General features: G+C 40.2%; 1 protein-coding gene across 1 annotated transcript in view; it reads right to left on the bottom strand.

Moving 5' to 3' along the window:
- Positions 1 to 13,347: 13,347 nt before the first annotated feature.
- necab3 (N-terminal EF-hand calcium binding protein 3) overlaps positions 13,348 to 18,605 on the bottom strand; it is a 41,784-nt gene continuing 36,526 nt past the window's right edge. The window contains exons 11-13 of the mRNA XM_066666026.1: positions 18,303 to 18,380; positions 15,208 to 15,299; positions 13,348 to 14,245 (exon numbers count right to left, since the gene is read on the bottom strand). Of these exons, the coding sequence (XP_066522123.1) occupies positions 14,217 to 14,245; positions 15,208 to 15,299; positions 18,303 to 18,380 (199 nt within the window). The 3' untranslated portion in view covers positions 13,348 to 14,216. The remainder of the gene's footprint in view (positions 14,246 to 15,207; positions 15,300 to 18,302; positions 18,381 to 18,605) is intronic.

The raw sequence follows: 18,605 nt of genomic DNA, 5'->3' as shown, positions 1-18,605 counted from the left end.
CGCCCCACCAAGCACCAACCACCAGCTCCCTACCATCTATTAGATCTCAAGGAACGAACCCTTAAAAGACACACTTTTGTAGATGTGATATGAGGTCTGTAAAAGACCATCTTTCGCACTTTTGGCTCAATGTGTTCATTTTAATATTGTTCTACAGAAAATGCTCCTGGTTATCTTCACTTCTTCAAAACTCATAAGAGCTGCTGCTAAATGCGTGCTGTAACTCAGAACTCGAGCTCTCTTCTATAAAAGAGGACTTCAAACATGGTGAGAGGCTGCAGGTGCAGCTGCCGATAAGCACACCACTTATCAGCAGAGAGAGATAGTAATGCTACCTTAAACCAGCAGGTGGCAGCAACACACCACTGTTTGGTGGACACTGCTGAAACTGCCCTGTACTCTGACCTTTAGCCATTTAAATTCAGAGCAAACAGTCGGTACAGCCTGGGACTCTCAGCTTTTTAAACCTCTAGGTCCAGTTATTTTATATCTGTCAGCAAAAACAACAGCAATTTCTACAGCTCTGTTCTCTATAGCTCGACTGTATTTGATCAATAGGTAACACTTTAAACTACAGTCCGCTAATTACTGGGTAGGTACAGAGCATGTAGCTGATAAGTAAGCCATAAGATTACAAAAAGTACTAAAGGAGTAAAGGGCATGGAACTAGAAATATGTGGTTATTACTGGGTATCGTACAATTCATTTAATCATTTCCTCATTAGTCAGCTATGTACATATAATGCCTCAATACGTATCGGCTAAACAGTGTAAAATATCTCAGAAGTATGTGATAATGATTATTGTGGTAAATCACACGTCCTGAACCTAATGAGTACAAAGCACCGTGAAACAGTGCTCATTTTGAAGGATCTATAATTACATTCAGAAACACAGTGATTTCAAAATAGTAGCTGCATTGTTTATTTATAAAAATGACAGTAATAGTCACTTGCATAAACTGTCATACTTCACAGGTACTTACTCTGTACGTACCCAGTAACTAGTGGGCTGTAATTTAAAGTTACCCAGATCATTAATTTTTTTAAATAATAGATTCATCCTGATCAAGGTCTTGGAGAGTCCAGCCCACCGCCTCACACACTCACAAATGTGGACATTTTGATTCTATTCTTATTTTCATTTAAACTTAATACATTATTTCAGGCTGAAATGCATTTACATATAAAACTCCACTGAAAATAATTAATATTCATTGTGAATCCCATTATTAAATTAAGTAAAAGTGGAGAACAGGCCCCGGTTCTTCGAGGAACTAATAAAAGGGCATTAAGTAATCAGTAAATGTAAGGCAGTATATGACAGTGCTGCAGATGGTTGCAGTAAAATCCCACTGGAGCAGAGCACATGTTTTCACAGTCTTTCTGTTTTAGAGCTTAGTGAAAAATTCAAGGCCTCACTGAGAAGTAGAACTGCTCTGTGTTATTGCAGAACAAAAGAATCACCACTGACCTCAGGAGCCACCTGATAATGCAGCAGATTTGCTGGAAAAACAAGGGATTTAGGCAATATCCAGGGGTTTTAGGCTCTGTCCTGCACTGACCTCCCTAGTGGTCAAAAAACACAGAGAGAATGACTCACTAGGCAACATCTGACTTACAGCTGTGTGTTTCATACCATCTTCATCAGAACAGGTATAAGTCCAGCAACTCCAATCTGATGTGATTACAGAGCTCATCGCAGAGTTATGGCAGGCTCAGAGAAAATGCTATAATCATTAAAGAGTGCGTGATTGACCCACATGGATGATCTGAGTTCTTGCTCAGTTAGATCTCATGACTCATCATTCTGTACTGTTGCATAATTACCCTGTGAGGCTGCTTCCCACAGTTAATGTCACAGTGCGCTGAATGAAGAACGGTGTGAAGACTCACTTTTAATTCACTTCACAACAGCAGCATTAACTCAGCTTCGCTCGACTCTGTTCTATACGTTCTCCATTCAAATGAATTTCGCAGGAGTGTATTTCCTGGGAACCACTTTAGAAGAAAACTAACATCACAAGTGGTTTAAAACCTGTATATTAATGATTATGAATTAGGCTGTGCACAACTTTAAAGTCATTAATAATCTGTTATAACACGTAGATCGAGAGGGCAACAGTGACCTGTTGTTTGCCAAATAGTGAAGCCACATCCATCTGTTAATGCTCAGATCTTGCCAGACACATGCCTTACTTTGTCTTCTCCATCAGTCAACATTAACCCTGTCAGCTTCAGCATATATTTGTTATTAGGTTTAACCATTTAACCAGCAAATCCATTAAAAACCAACAGAATATAATTTTACACAGTAATGTGGTAGTGAGGGAGGCACGGTGGCGCAGCAGGTAGTGTCTCAGTCACACAGCTCCAGGGACCTGGAGGTTGTGGTTTCAAGTCCCGCTCCGGGTGACTGTCTGTGAGGAGAGCGGTGTGTTCTCCCTGTGTCCGCGTGGGTTTCCTCCCACAGTCCGGAAACACACGTTGGTAGGTGGTTTGGCGACTCAAAAGTGTCCAAAGGTATGAGTGAATGTGTGTGCATGTGTGTCACCCTGTGAAGGACTGGCAAGGACCGGCTCCAGGGTGTGTTCCTACACTGCGCCCAGTGATTCTGGGTAGGCTCCAGACCCACCACGACTCTGGACTGGATAAACGGTTACAGACAATGAATAAATGAATATGATGTATGTATGTATGTAATTTCAATAAAATAACAAAATCACTTTCTAAAGCCTTAGCAATATGTTCCTCAAGCAAATGTTTCACATATTACCATCTGACTGATGCAGGTCGTAATCTAGAATTTGATTGGATAGTGGATGTTAACAAAGCAAAGCAATATCCTTAAGTCCGGAACTTGAACTCAAATTCTCAGCTTCAAACTCTTAAAATAAATGACCACAGGAAAACAATGTTAAAACAAAGCCTCACATTTCCAGAATGATGTATTTTCAAGAGAAAATTCCACCTTAAGAGCGGATTGAAGAACATGTAGTCACAGAAATTCTGAACCCTTCTATTCGTTGTCTGTTCATCTTTAAACTTATGTCACAAAATGAAAAACTGGGGGGCACCTGTGGTGCGGTCAGCCGTGGCCTAATGGTTAAAAAAGTAGGCTTGGTGCTGGAAGGTCACCTGCTCAATCCCCACAACCAGAAGGAACATTCACAGCTGAAGTGTCATTTAGGAAGTCATGCAAGCCATAAAATGCTCCCTGGGCACTGAGGGTGGCTGCCCAGTGCTCTGTGTGTGTGTTCACTGTCCCTAATCACAACTGTTTTTGTGTTCACTGCCATGATAAAATACAGAGGTTGGGTTTGTCGTACTGTTGTACAATAGCCTCAGCCACAGACGCTCCGCCCATAAGGAGGGAGAGAGCCTGATGCCTTCAAGGCTTTTAGCTGGCCTCACTGTGAGGATTCTGCCAGTTGCATTCTGATTGGCTACTCATTTCTGGGTATAAAAATTTCTAAGTATCATGCCAAAATAGCAGACTTGCAATTGGTCCTTTTGCGTGTCAATCAAATTTATTCTCCTGCAGTAGGCAGTCCGTATTAATTATGCGAGACTTGTTGTACAATGACCACAAATGTATGATTTCACAGATGTATGGTTTGTTCCCAAAAATATGGCTGGTATTGATTGTATCCACAAGTCATTGCGTCATGACAGAAAGAAGCTTCTTCCAACTTCCCAGTGAAAAATCTGGTCTCTGAAAGACTTTGCTTCCAGTGAAAACATTGGCTATCTTTTTTAATCTTCTAATACAGAGTCTACAGGGCCTGTGAAGCATGGTGTTAAAACCTCTTATCAGCAGGTGCTGAAGAGGAACTACAATACCTGGACTGATGGTACATCATGAGAGATGTGCTAGGCTTTACTGTTACATTTCCTGTTAAGATGGCTGCCACAAAAGAAACCCTCTTGTTAGTCCTCGAGTATCTGTCCATCTGTCTGTACAGGACTAGATGTTCGGTATGGAGGAATGATACTTCAGTAGAAGCAAATTAAGCACCGTAACAACTGTCTGCCTGTTTTTCTTGGATTCTGTCCACACTGTGTCTGAAAATGTGTGGGATCTGCAGTATCTTCAATAAACAGCCTTTACCTTGATTTCCTTCGTTCCTATTCAGTCACATCGGTTTGTCATGCTGTGCCTTTTGATTGGGTTATGCAACAGATCGTTCTTCCTGCAGCCAATCACAACATCCCAGAGACAGACACTAGCCAATGGCCCCTCAGGAAACTCTTATCTAAACATGCACACTGGCTCATAACCCCAATCACATCCTTCGTATGTGTCTGAATGCGGTAAGTCTACCTGTTCTCAAGGAGCTTCAGACACCGCACAGAAAGATTTGATTATTCCACAGGTTTGGAAGCAGCTTGGTTTGTCACTCTGATGCCAAAAGCACAAAAAAGAGGAAGGAGATATATAAGAATGCAGCCTGCCTCTCTGACATCTCTGCTTGTGTCGATTTTGCCAAGGCCTTCAGATGAAACTGTCACAGAAAATCCTGTTTAGCTTCTAATCAAGTAAACACACACACACACACTCCATCCCCTAAAGGATAGGAGGACTGGAAGTAGACCAATAGACTGGAAGCATGTGTGCGCGCGTGTGTGTGTTCATTATATGAAAACATATTAAATGAACTGGTGTTAGGACTTTGTAGGCATCATAAACGCAAAGTCCAGGGAAAATTAAATGACGCAAACATTTTCCTTCATTTGGGGATTTCACATTAATGCAAACACAGCTAGGGAAATTTGTGCATTCTGTATGTTTTTTGTTATATTTTTAGACATAAACGACTGTCAGCTCTGTGAAGCACACCCACCTTGTTGATGTAAAGTCAGAGACAGTAGCTCATCTGTTGCTGCACAGTTGGTGTTGACCGTCCTCTAGCCCTTCATCGGTGGTCAATATACAATGACTACAGTGTTGTCCAGGATAAAGAGGAGTGAGAATACCCAGCTGCTTGTAAGCGCACAGTTCAAAAGGAAGGATGTATGATGGTGTTGGTACCAGTCAAAGGTTTGGACACGCCCACTCAGAGAGGGTTTCCCTTGTTTTCCACATATTGTGAATGTACAGTACCAGCCAAAAGGTTGGACAAATCTTTTTATTGTTTTATATGTTTTTTTTCTACATTGTAAATGCATATGGAATACATTAAAAATATGAAGGAACACATATGGAATTATGTAGTAAACAAAATAAAATTGTTAAAAAAACCACTATATATTTTATACTTTAGATTCTTCAAAGTAGCCACCTTTTGCTTTGATGACAGCTTTGCGCACTCTCTACGTTCTCTCAGTCAGCTTCATGAGGTCGTCACCTGGAATGGTTTTCAGTGAACAGCTGTAGGCTCATCAGGAGTTAATTTGTAGAACCTCTCGCCTTTTTAATGTGTTTGAGGCCATAACTTGGTTTGTGCAGAGGTAGGGGCTGGTACACAGTTCTATACAGTGATTAGCCCTATTCTACCAATGACTAATGAGAAGATGTGAACAAACTTTTGACTGGCAATGTACATTAAGGCAGCGGTCCCCAACCTTTTTTGCACCACGGACCGGTTTCATCTAAGAAAAATACTTTCACGGACCGGCCTTCATATGCTCAGGACTTGTTTGATAATCGTTAATGACGTAATCTAATAATAAATCATCCGCAGTGGTCTTATGTCAAATGCAAACATCAACAGACAATAAACAACCTTTTGTTCATAAATTAATAATCAACAACATCTCTGTAAACTAAAATATTTATTTTAGAACAAAAATCCTTTCTAATAAGAAATAATTATAATAAAAAACTAAACTCGATTCAAGTGACAATACTGGTCATTTCTCTATAAAAGGGTGAACACGTTAATCAAATAATAATAATAATGTCAATTAGTGAGAGCCCTGAGCATGTTTCTCTACAACGAGCCGGTCCCATCTCAGAATAATGGGAGACAGTGACATCCGAAGTGTGTTCCGTACATTCAGTCTGTTCTGTAGTTTCGTTTTGGTTGCGGTCACTACAGAAAATCCTGCTTCACAAAGATAGGTGGTTGGAAATGGAAGCAGGGCTTTCAATGCATTTTGGGCGATCTCAGGGTTATTCTGCCTCGATTTTAACCCAGATCACTGGCACAGTTGTTGTTTGAAACATACTTTTAAGGCCACCGTCATTTGCAATGTCCAGCAGTTGATCCTCTTCTAGCACGGCCAGGCTCCATTCACCAGGTTTGTTTACAAATGGGTCGCGGATCAATTCCTTTGCCGTCCGTGGGTTACGCGTGTATGCGTCTGTGCGTCATTCCACACAGAAGTCACTTTTCAAAATAAAACATCAACATTTAGACTGATAATCAATTAAAAAAAAATCAAAAGTTCTGTGCGGCCCGGTACCTAATGGCCCACGGCCATTTATAAACTACAGCAACTGGTCTCCTCAGTTCCCAAAGATTGTTGTTAAAAGAAGAGGTGCTGCAACACAGTGGTAAACATGTAAATGTGTTGGAATCAAACACAAAATGGGTAAATATTTTTCAAAAAGCAATAAACATACTCATTTTCTTATTTGAAGTTCTGTCTTTGTACTAATTTTAATTAAAAATAGGGTTTAATCAGGTTCAGCATCCCAATGTTTCTGGAAATGATGTGAATGATGTAAATGAAATAATTTAATGGAGTTATGGAGATGGACTTAATGCTCAGAATGTTTTTGCTTCATAGCAACTTTTTCTTCTCTCTCTCTCTCTCTCTCTCTCTCTCTCTCTCTCTCTCAGTCCCCAGACACACTGTGTCCAAGAATAAATGTCACTTGTAATGTCCCCCATACCTTTGCACCTATATAACCACCATTACTATCTTTCTGGAACCTGAGACACACTGCAGCTATGAAGCAGAATGTAAATAAGGCTGTATAAGATATGTTTCTCTGTGTATGATGCATGTGTGTGTCTAAGTCTGTGTGTGTGTGTGTGTGTATATATGGTGTGTCTACGTCCAAATCAGCAAGAGGGAGCAAAGAGCCAGTGGAGCAGAACGGAGAGAAGGAGAGAGAGCGAGAGAGTGAGAGAGAGCGAGAAAGAGAGCGAGAGAGAGAGAGAGAGAGAGAGAGAGAGAGAGAGAGAGAGAGAGAGAGAGAGAGAGAGAGAGAGAGAATGATGGACTACTACGCACTGGAAATAAGACTGAAGGAAAAGACCAAAAATAAAAAGATAGAAATAGAGAGCAGAGAAGCACTAAGATTTGACATAGAGAGAGAAAGGGAGAGCGAAAGAGTGAATAAGGAAGATAGACTGGCAGAGAAACAGAAAGAGAAAAAAGATTGATTATGTTAATGTGTGTGTGTGTGTGTGTGAGTGAGAGAGAGAGAGAGTGAGTCATGGAGAGATGCATAATTTCCACATAAACAGCTTCCTCTCTCAGACAAAGAATAGGAGGAGGAAATAGATATATAGACATTTCACATCTGTGTAGCCCAATAGATAGAAGAAGAAAAGAAGAAGAGATGAAAAGTTATAAAGAGAGAATAAGAAAGAAAGAAAGAAAGAAAGAGAAAGAGAAAGAAAGAAAGAAAGAAAGAAAAAGAAAAAGATAAAGGCATAGGTCAGGGGGAGGTGAAAGAGTAAGGCACAGAAAAGCAAGAAAGAAAAAGAGGAGAGAGAGAAATGGAGAGAGATGGTAGCGGGAGAATTAGTGATATGTTCAGTTTGTATGTTTTGTACATGAACAATGTACCTATTTATTTAATACATCACACTGTTAGACGATAAAAAAACCCCCACTGTTTTAAATTCCCACACCCACATCCTGCATCAATCAAATGCAACTCATACACAAACAGCCATGTCATCATCAACCACTGCCTACAGCATCAGCAATACACCACACGGGCTGCAACTAAAGCTCATCATTCACCAGTCTGTAACACTCAAACTCCAATCTGAGGTGATCTGACCAGCCCCTTCAGCAGCAGCACAGTCAGTCACACCTTCACTCCTACACTGCTACACCTTATGAGCCACACAGATAGCTTTGCCTCCCAAACACAAAGAGAGAAATGAGAGTGAGATTACAAGAGAGATAAAGAGATTGGGAGAGATAGATTAGACACACTAGAAATAAAAAAAACCCTTGATAAAAAGCACTAGAAATGGCACTGAAAGAGGGAGAGTAGGAGTTCTAATGACTAGAAAAGAGAGTGCGATAATAAAGTGTAGGTGAAGGAGAAGTAGAATTAGAAACGAAACAGAAAATGAAGCGTTGTTCTGGGGTGCAATCTCTGGACAGACTGCAGAGAGAGAGAGAGAGAGAGAGAGAGAGAGAGAGAGAGTAAAGGGTAGTGATGTGTCCTGGCTTCAGTAATTTCCTCTCTGTGTATTTGTTCGGAGAGAAATGGTGGTGTCAGCTCATAGAGCAGAACACAATGCAGCCCTTTAGTGACTGGACAGAAATGAAATAACTCACACACACACACACACACACACACACACACACACACACACACACGCAGTACTACAATCACCAATCATCATGGTCGCTTTTATTGCCCATCAGTTGCCCATTTCTAGCCCATCAGTTGAAACAGGTTGTCAAATGAACCAGCACTGTTTACAACAGTGAAAAACAAGAACTAATTTCCTTTCAGATTTGTCTTTAAAAAAGAGACATGTTTGTCATCTTCCACAGAAAAGAGCAAATAAAGAGGGCTGACCAGCTCAGTATATAGTTTTCCCTATTCATTTTTCTGTAGATTATGAACAGATTGAGGAAGCAGTGGTCTAATGGTTAGAGACGAGCGCTGGGGACAGAAGGGTTGCTGGTTTTGATTTGCATGACTGGCGAGAAACATTTAGCATGGAGGGACTAAAGGAACAGCATTGTCTCCTCCATCAGTCTATGACTGAGGTAACCTTGAGCAAGTCATTTATCCCCTAACTGCTCCCTAGGCATTTGGGATGTCCGCCCCCTGTTCCAAGTATGTGTATGCAGACTGGATTTAAAAATTAAAAAAAAAAATAAAATTCAGAAAATGTTTCCTAACCATTTGCTTGCTCTCCAGTCTGTTGGTGCTCTGGAAACCAGTCTAATGTGTTTACAAAGCCCAGTGCCAGTAAACGAGTAAAAAAACAAAGTGGCTTGTTCAGACATGCTAGGCTACTTCTCTTTCTGTTTATGGTAGAGAAACATCAAAGAACCCATCAAAAACTTAAAATTCTGAAAAGGGACGAGGATATTGTTTTATTCCTGCTCCCTAGGTGGGGAATATTGACTTATTTTTGCTGTTTCAGATTATTTAGGTAGGAGCAAACTCTAAATTCAGGAGACTGCTAAACTGCATTAAAGTAAACAAAGACAGAAAGTGCTACAGAACTAACCAACTCAAGCTACAACTTAGTTTCCATGGTAATAAAAAAGTCTTTTTTTTCTCCTCAAATGTTCCACATCTGGAGCTTCTAAACATAAACAAACCAGATGGAACTACCTTTTCCCACAATGATGGATATTGCCTTTAAATATGGAAAATACATTTAGTTATACATTGTTCAATGGCCAATTATTACACTAATTATTGCATTTAAAAAACATAAAATGATGACTTTGTTCTACAAGCAACTCCGAGAAAGTTTCAAAAAAGTAGCTAATTACAGCATCCCTTTGAAAAATCATGCTATTAGTCTAACTGATCTGGCCACTGCGGTGCATCTGGAACCTAAGCCTAATTTGGAAGTCCACTGTACATGAAAAACAAACAAACAAACAAACAAACAAACAAACAAACAGAAAATGTCCAAATGCATGTCGTCTGGATTGAAGGCAAATCAAAGTCTTCACTGAAGTTTACAGCCTAATTAATGTACAGCCACCCACCAATACATTCTCTCTCACTTACTCACTCATACACACACACACACACACACACACACACACGCACACACACACACAAATCCATATTAATGCACATTCTTAGTGTCTGTTTATGTGAATCACAGTCTTAATATCTCTAGATCTCACTTATTCATACACACCTACACACCTATACATTTATTGCACATGTTATATTAAAAACAGTGGCAGCAGTCAGGCTGAAATCTCCAGATAAGCTCCTTGATCAGACATGCATTAGAAAGTCTTACATTGCCTCCAAACACAGCAGCCAGAGCCTAATAACATCTTTCATAGCATCATTTACATTTTTATTGTGAGGCAATGCCACTGCAACTAAAACACAGCAAAGGTTGACAGCATCATCATTCATTCATTATCTGTAACCGCTTATCCAGTTCAGGGTCACGGTGGGTCCAGAGTCTACCTGGAATCATTGGGCGCAAAGCGGGAATACACCCTGGAGGGGGCACCAGTCCTTCACAGGGCAACACACACATTCACACCTATGGACACTTTTTGTGTCACCAGTCCACCTACCAACGTGTGTTTTGGACCATGGGAGGAAACCAGAGGAAACCCACGCAGACACCAGGGGAACACAGCAAACTCCTCACAGACAGTCACCCAGAGCAGGACTTGAACCCACAACCTCCAGGTCCCTGAAGCTGTGTGACAGTGACAATACCTGCTGTGCCACCGTGTGCCCCAGTGTGTATTTAATTATGACACTTCAACTAAGTGAGTTAAGTAGTCTTTTTTATAGCAGATTATTTCAGTCAAAAATTCTCATTAATCAATAATAACATCCTTGATTAGGTCAACAAAACCGTCAATCAGATTCAGCTTAAATAAATGTGAGTTTTATACTCCCTGCATTATGTATGTTGGTCTTGGGCTCATTCATTGCTGCTCCACAATGGCTCATTCTACTAGCAATGCTTTTCCATTGAGTTTATTTAAGCTGCATGAGGTTTAGATTTGGACTCCTGTGTCAGATAGAGTTGAGGAGATTAATCAGGAGTGTCTGGACTTTTTGCATACAGCAGTGAAGCCCGAATGAAACAGAATCACTGGGCACTCTATCATACCACAAAAGCAGAGCAGCTAAGCACAGAATGAGGGCTATTCTCTTCACAGAATCACAAAGAACAGTCTGGATTTGATAAACAGTCTTCTTGAGTGAGCATGAATAATGGTTTAAGGCAGCTATGTCTGAAACAGAATTACAAACGCACATGCTATTCAAATGCATTTTTCATAAATGCTAGGACTACCACAAGTCTCTGCTTTCTTTCTCTATGCTGAACTTTTGTTACTGAGAAATTGGAAAAAAGTTTGGAAGTGGCAAATGGGCTGATGGCTTCTTTTGCACTTTCTCCTAAAACGAAATGAGCAGAGAAAGAAAAGAACTCCCTTAAAACCAGAGAGCAGAGTTGGGCTCATTAGTTCTGCTCAGTAGAATAAAAAGAACTTCAGCTCAGTCTGGGTCATGGATAGACATCATGGATTTGGTTTTGAAGCCTGAGACTGCACTCAGAATCAATGGTGCTCTTACCTGTTGCTAAGAATTTAAGCACTGCTAACCTCACTTAATGCACTTTGTCATATACTGTCATAAGTTTTCTCCTGCCAATTCCCTCCTGCTGTGCAATTTCCCTCATCATTAAACTGTCATGATTTTTGACGTTTTCCTCAAGACACATTCAAACTTTCAGCTGTTTTTATGACTGACAAACCCATGATCTTCAAAAACTCATTTTTCCCCATGGTATCACCAAGATTTCCAGTCCAGTCGGTATTGCTCAGAAAATGTCTTATTTGGCAGGATACAGCACCAGTCAAAAATGGACACATCTTACTGAATGTGAATTGCCTGAGGTGTAGGGCTGTCACTAGAGATTAATGATTGGGGGGGGCTAAGATTTAACCAGGGGGGTCTGGGGTAACTGCCTCATATCAGAACATTTCTTTGATGAGGTGTACATTAAGCCAAGCCACAATGAGCTAATGGTGCTTTTCCACTGTGTAGAACCTATGCTTCTCTACTAGGCTCTTTTGCTTTTCCACTGGCAAAATCTGGTACCTGGTCCTTGGAACCGGGTAAGTTTTCAGTCCCAGCTCCTCCGGGGCTCCAATCGTACCGAGTAGGTACTAAATGCTGACGTGTAAACCCTGCAGAGCGCTGATTGGTCAGAGCCATGTCAATCACCAAGAAATGAAGAGCTCATTCAAATTCAGCACTGAATGATGGACAGATAACCCTGGCTGCTGATTGGCTAAATAAAGGTGAAGACCAATTAAAAACGTGTTCTCAGTTTAGGAGCCATGGAGAATCTGCACCTTGCTCTGACTGAGAGAGAGCTGAGTGTTTCTGTCTGAAACAACAGTGTGGCCTCAAAAATACGTAACAAACTGCGTCCCATATCGGTTCAAAAGGGAACATCTTTTAGTGTCCAAATACGGGACCGTTGGCAACAACATGTGTGTATTCTGTCAAGAAAGCAGTACAGACCGATAGCTATCTGGAGACAGAGAAATGCTGTTGAAAATGAAAGAATTGGGGGGCTAAAGAACATTTAGGGGATACAGCCCCCTTAAAACAGGTCTAACAATGTCCATGCTGAGGTGTCACTGGTGATTGAATCAACTCACAGTCTCCCAATAATGCTGTCAATGCCTATACTTCTAGAAATACATTTATTTACTAATATATATTATATAGATTTTCAACACCTTTAGATTTACAAAATCTAGATTCTACATCTCTACTTTGGGATCAATAAAGTGTTATCTTTTTATATATTTTTGTGTGTGTGTGTGTGTGTGTGTGTGTGTTAATAGGGTTTTTTGCTGTCTATTATGGACCGAAAAGCAAACGAGTGTACTTTGATGAGGAGCCTGCTTTGTTTGTGCACTACTGAGGCACATTCCCTGGCAGAGGTTTCTCAAGGGCTCCAATTAGCCTCATTGACATGGACCTAAAGTTCTATGACACCTAATTACTGTTGTTTCTATGCCACTATTACAGGCTCATAGTGCCACTATGTGCAACTGTAAAGCCATAAAGAGACTGCTGATGGTGAGGAGCGTCAGCAAAAGCGATTCACACAGACAACAGAGCTCAGTCATTTCTGCCAAAACCTGGTAGGCTTTTACATAAGATGCTAAAAGATCTAGCTTCTATGCTCTCTTCTAATTCCTCAATGCCACAGATTCATTAGAACTCTGAAGCTGCTGCAGCCTTTGATGTGTATAATGCAACAGATGATGGCAAGGACTATTCATTCACTTTTTTCTGACTTTTCAAAGCATGCAAATGCCTTTGGAACATTCTTTTCTTTGAAACAGAAAATTCCATGAAAGTTCACTAAGAAAAGAAAAAGGAAAAAAAAAATCAGTTCACTCTGACACAAAGGAAATGGTAGGAACGAGTTGGTACACAAATGATATCTTAAGTTTTATTTCTTCTTATATGTTTAAATACAATAGCTGTAAATAAATAAATACATAAATAAATCTGCGCATAGTCCTTTAAGTCAAGCAATTTAACACATGTAGAGATACCCATGTTCTGAAAACAATAAGGAAACCGATCCACTCCAATCCCGCAAGTCAGTATACTCAGCTTAAATGAAAAACAACTGCTGGGAGAGGGGAACATTAAGAAATTGACCGAGGAACCACAAGGTAGAAGAGCTATGTTCCACAGAAGGACTAGTCTATCCACAGAATCACACAGGTCGATCTTATCTTCAGAAATATCTCCTTGAGCAAGCATGGACGATGGCTTAAGTCAGCTATGTCTGAAACTAAAGTTCTATCAAGCATGCAGTCTTACACAGCTATTTGTGTTGGTTTTTTTTTTTGTAAGTGGAACCTCAACAAATAAACACAGAGTCAGAAGTTGTCAAAGCGAGTTTTCCTTTCTTTCCACATATGTGTTTTATTACGATTTCAGGAAAGTTCTTCACTGTTCTAATCCATGAGCAGTTGCCACATCAAAGCCAAGTTAGCTTCAAAAGCTTTGCCACTGGCTTGTGCATGGAGCAGAAAAAAGTCACTTTAATTTTCTATACATGCTAGAGAGATTAGAACCATGCCTGGTTACTCTTTACTCTTTACTCTTTTTTTTTTACATTATTTTCCATATAGAAGTTATGTAGAAAGAACACAAAAACAAAGCCATGAGCTACAGTCACGTGAGGAGGAGATTAGTATGCTGCTGCCTAGCTCTTGGATAGAGGCAAACACACACATGACCGTTTCAGATTCCGGTTCTTTTTTTCTTTAATGGAGTTTGCATACTGCAGGTTTGTGGATTTAATTGTTTGTCATGATCCACCAGGATGCTGCAAGTGAGAGAAAGAGAGAGAGAGAGAGAGAGAGAGAGAGAGAGAGAGAGAGAGAGAGAGAGAGAGAGAGAGAATGAGTGAGAGAGAGAAAGAAAGGAAAGGAAAATATGTATATTGAAAAAAACAGCAGTGATTCATTTCTGCCAAATTGTCTGTAGCCTTAATGTAAACTCTAGCTTTTTCTACCAGGGGCCAAGAAAATTGATATTGAATTTTAAAATGCATTCTATTAGCAAGGGAAAAAAGTCTAATAACAGTATGTGTGCAAACTAGAGGTTCGCTATTCAATTTCCAAATTTACTTTTTAGAGCTTTATGGAATGTTTATCTATATTTTTGATCTGGAGTTGGTTGGGTTTGGGTATGAAGAACCCATGCATATGGATGGCAGACTCCATCCAAGAAATTTTCCCTGTTGAGGATGTGTTAGCTTGTTTTAGCAATACATGTGATTTGACTTGGGCTGTTCACACTTTTAAATATAACTGAATGTGACAGTATGCGATTGTGTGCCAGTATTGTGTCAGATCTATTGTGCAGCAATCTGACCAGGTCTAGATCATGTTTCAAATGTATGTGTACCATTTTAGGTGTTGAAAATGTGGGTCTCAGTGAAAGCTTTTTATTTCAAGTCAGAATTTTAGACTGTCCACATTGCAGGTTACCAGAAACCAAATCCGATGTATGGTGAGACACATTGGTTGTCATAGTAACAATGCAGGCAAGTGCGGGATAGCAGAAGGATAAAAACAGCCAAAGACACCTACAAATATGGTTCCAATCACACTGGGAAAAGTCTGAATTGATGTGGTTCTGCTGTTCAGACTTGTTTAAATCAGACATGCAATAAACCACACTTGATCCGTCTGTCTGAACAAGGTCAAAGTTGATTCCAGTGCAGACCTCTAGTGCAGACACACTCTAATGCAAACACATATACAAACACACACACTCACATACCCGGCAAGAGCATGGTAGAGACGAGTTCAGGATCCTCCAGCATATCTATAATACAGCGTTGGAAAGTCTTACTGGGCTCAGACTGCAGATAACTGCAAAAAAGCAAGAGACAGACAGAATTTATCAGCCCGACATCATCAAAAATTTCTGACTCATTAATTGGTGGTCTAGAAACATTAGCTGCCACACCTACATATCAGCTGAGGGCATGAGTGCGAAAACAGGTCTGTGCATGTGAGAAGGGAGATGTATCTCTTAGGAGATGCACCATCTGCTCTTCAGTAAAGTGAGTCTCTTAAGACTACTGAATCTGGCAGTGCTCAAAATCACAGGGGAAAAACACACACACACACACTGACCTGCTTTCTTTCAAATATTGAAACACACACACACAACTAGATATTTGATTATGGACATGAAGTTCTGAAGTTTCTTAACTAGCTCAAGAACTGAATACTTGGACTGGAAGGTGACTGTATTTAAAAATGAATCATGGACTGTTTTTACAGGATACGAGGCTGTCTCCCACTTAACATTTAAAATATTTGAAGACCAAAGCACATTAGCACATTTATCTGGAATCTAAGACCTCAGCAAATGTGAAACAAGAAAACCCAGGCCATATATACACTGTTTATTACAAGCATAAAGTGTAATGTTTATGGTACTCTGGCCATTACAACCACACAACAACCAACAGAAAAGCACTTAATACTAGAATTGATGTTCAACGCTAAAAAATAAAACAACTAAAGTTATCAGGCACTACAACTGGCCCTTGTTTATCAGTAACACAAAGTGTAACTCATTATAACCACACAGCAACTAGAGAAAAGCGCTTATTACAAGTATCGATGTCTAATGCTAAAAAGTTCACGAACCAGGCTAAAGGTAGCAGCTGTTAACACTAGTCCAACAAGAAGGTGTCTGTCTTGTGTCCTCATGCCTCTCTCAACTCTTTCCTCTGAGTAAAGTCAGACCAATATTAACTCTTGTACCAAGTCTGTACCAGGGAAATATTTCTTCTTGAGAGCTAAACATCTGTGAGAATATGTGCCATAAAATCAAGTTTTTTTAGAGGAGCAGCCCAGGAGAGCAGTGAGGGGGGTGTTATTCTCCATATTACAGAGCATCACAATCATTTCCAAGTTCTCATTTCAAGGTAAAAATACTACATAACTTTTCTATTTTAAGGTAAAATACTACATAATATTCCATTATGTGACAGCACAAAGACAAGAGTAAACCAAGCAAAACAAACACAATGAGCACAATGATCAGATTTTCTACTCACTCGCTTCTACCTGCTGTGCCCTCAGGTTTGGGTGAACAGTGGCTTACCAGCATAAACATAGCACAAAAAGTAAGGAAATTTGTATTTGGTTGATTATTTCTTTGTTGTAACAATGCTTCTTGGCAATAAATCTTATACCATTGGAAAGCCTGATAATTTCACTTTTAAATGGGGCATTTGTAAGGAACATGTATTTGTGGGATGAGCAGTAGAGCTGAGTGTGTGGGTTGCACTTATGAAAAATTTGCCAAATCCTCTCTGCCAATTTAAAACAGCTTATTTTGTGATGGTGTGGGGCGGCATCTCCCTCACTGGAAAAATGAGACTTTTCATCATTGGAGGCAATCTCATTGCAGAGAGATACTGAGATTGAATGCTGCAACCAGTGGCAATCCCATATCTCCACAGTCTGGGGCTGAACTCTATCCTCCAAGATGACAACACTCACCCCCACTGAGTGGGGCTTATCAGAGACTACCTGCAGAATTTGGGAGTGGAGAGGATGGAATGGCCTGCCAGGTTCCTGACCTCAACTCCATTGAACACTTGTGGGATCAGCTTGGACGTGCTGTTCGTGCCACAGTGACCAACACAACCACTTTGGCTAACTTGTGACAAATGCTGGTTGAAGTATGGGATGCCATCTCACAGCAGTGTGTGACCAGGCTGGTGACCAGCATGAGGAGGAGGTGCTAGGCTGTTGTGGCTGTGTATGGTTCTTCCACACACTATTGAGGCTCCTGTTTGTTAAATTAACAAATTGTTAAATTGCCAATATGTCTTGTTTCTTCAAACTTTAATCATCAACTCACCAAACACCAAACAAGTCAATGGCAGAATAAGCTGTTTGGCTTTAGCAGAGAGGATTGGCAAATTTTTCATGGGCGCAACCCACATACTCAGCTCTACTGCTCATCCCACCAATGCATGTTCCTTACAAAGGGGAAAAGGGAATTGAACTGGCTTTCCAATGGTAAAAGGTTTATTGCCAAGAAGCATTGTTACAACAAAGAAATAATCTACACAAATTTCCTTAATTTTTGTGCTATGTTTATAAAGGAACAAGGCTGTTTTGACAAGGTTAGAATGGTGCTGTGTCTTGGATTCTTGTAGTATTTTGACTAAAGCATGACCTCATGGGCTTGTGGAATGTGGTTGTAATATATACCCTTTAAACACAAGTGCACACTGCATAATTTTAAGCCAAGCTTTCCTGTAGCAGGCAAATTAAAGATGTGAAACAAAGTATGTTTAAAATTATCTGTAAAGGATCATCTTTTGCAGTGTGAGCAACTCCACAAGAAGAAGCTGGAGCAGACAAAGAAAGCCCTAAGTTTCGCATGTATTTTTGTGAAGCAGGCTAAAGCAACCACAGGGATAAGGCAATACATGTCATGTCAGTGATTCTAGGACTTAGAAAATCAAAAATGTCTATTTGGTGTTCGTCACATCGTGAGATTTCTGACAGAAGGTTTTTTATAATCCATCTTTTGCCACACTACACAATCAAAGCCACCCAGATTGATATAAAACATTATTTAAATATTTAAGAACTTTTCATTTCAAATATGAGATGCCATTGATTTCACTAGCTTTCTCCAAACCAAGTTGGTCTCCCTTCAGAAAGAACAGAGTTCTGTGATTCATACTTCAAACAGCCAGGCAGAGAAAGCTTTCTGATCCTAGTGTATACAAGGCATCAGAATATCTGTGGGTCAGCTTAACAGGCTTATGCACACACACACACACACACACACACACACACACACACACACACACACACACACACACACACACATACCTCATCCAGGAAATACGATCTTGCCAGAACTCGTAGATTATGTAGCAGCTCTTCTCAGGCAGGTTCTGAATGGAAACGCTGAAAGAAAGTAGGGATAGTGGTGATGAATTTCCAATTAGTGTCAAGTGGTTGCACTAAATGCCAAAACAACAATTACTTCAGTTTCCTTTTTCCCATGTTGTGACAAAGATTAACTTTCATTCTGTTTCCAGCATTTATTTCCTGCTTAGTGATGCACTACTCCTGATGATTTGAACTCGTAGCTTTCCCTCTGAGGGGAAAAGCCCATTAGATAAACCAATC

Source organism: Hoplias malabaricus, chromosome 3 (genome assembly GCF_029633855.1).
Source record: "Hoplias malabaricus isolate fHopMal1 chromosome 3, fHopMal1.hap1, whole genome shotgun sequence".
NCBI lineage: Eukaryota > Metazoa > Chordata > Actinopteri > Characiformes > Erythrinidae > Hoplias > Hoplias malabaricus.
This window is presented reverse-complemented; position numbering and strand designations above follow the sequence as displayed.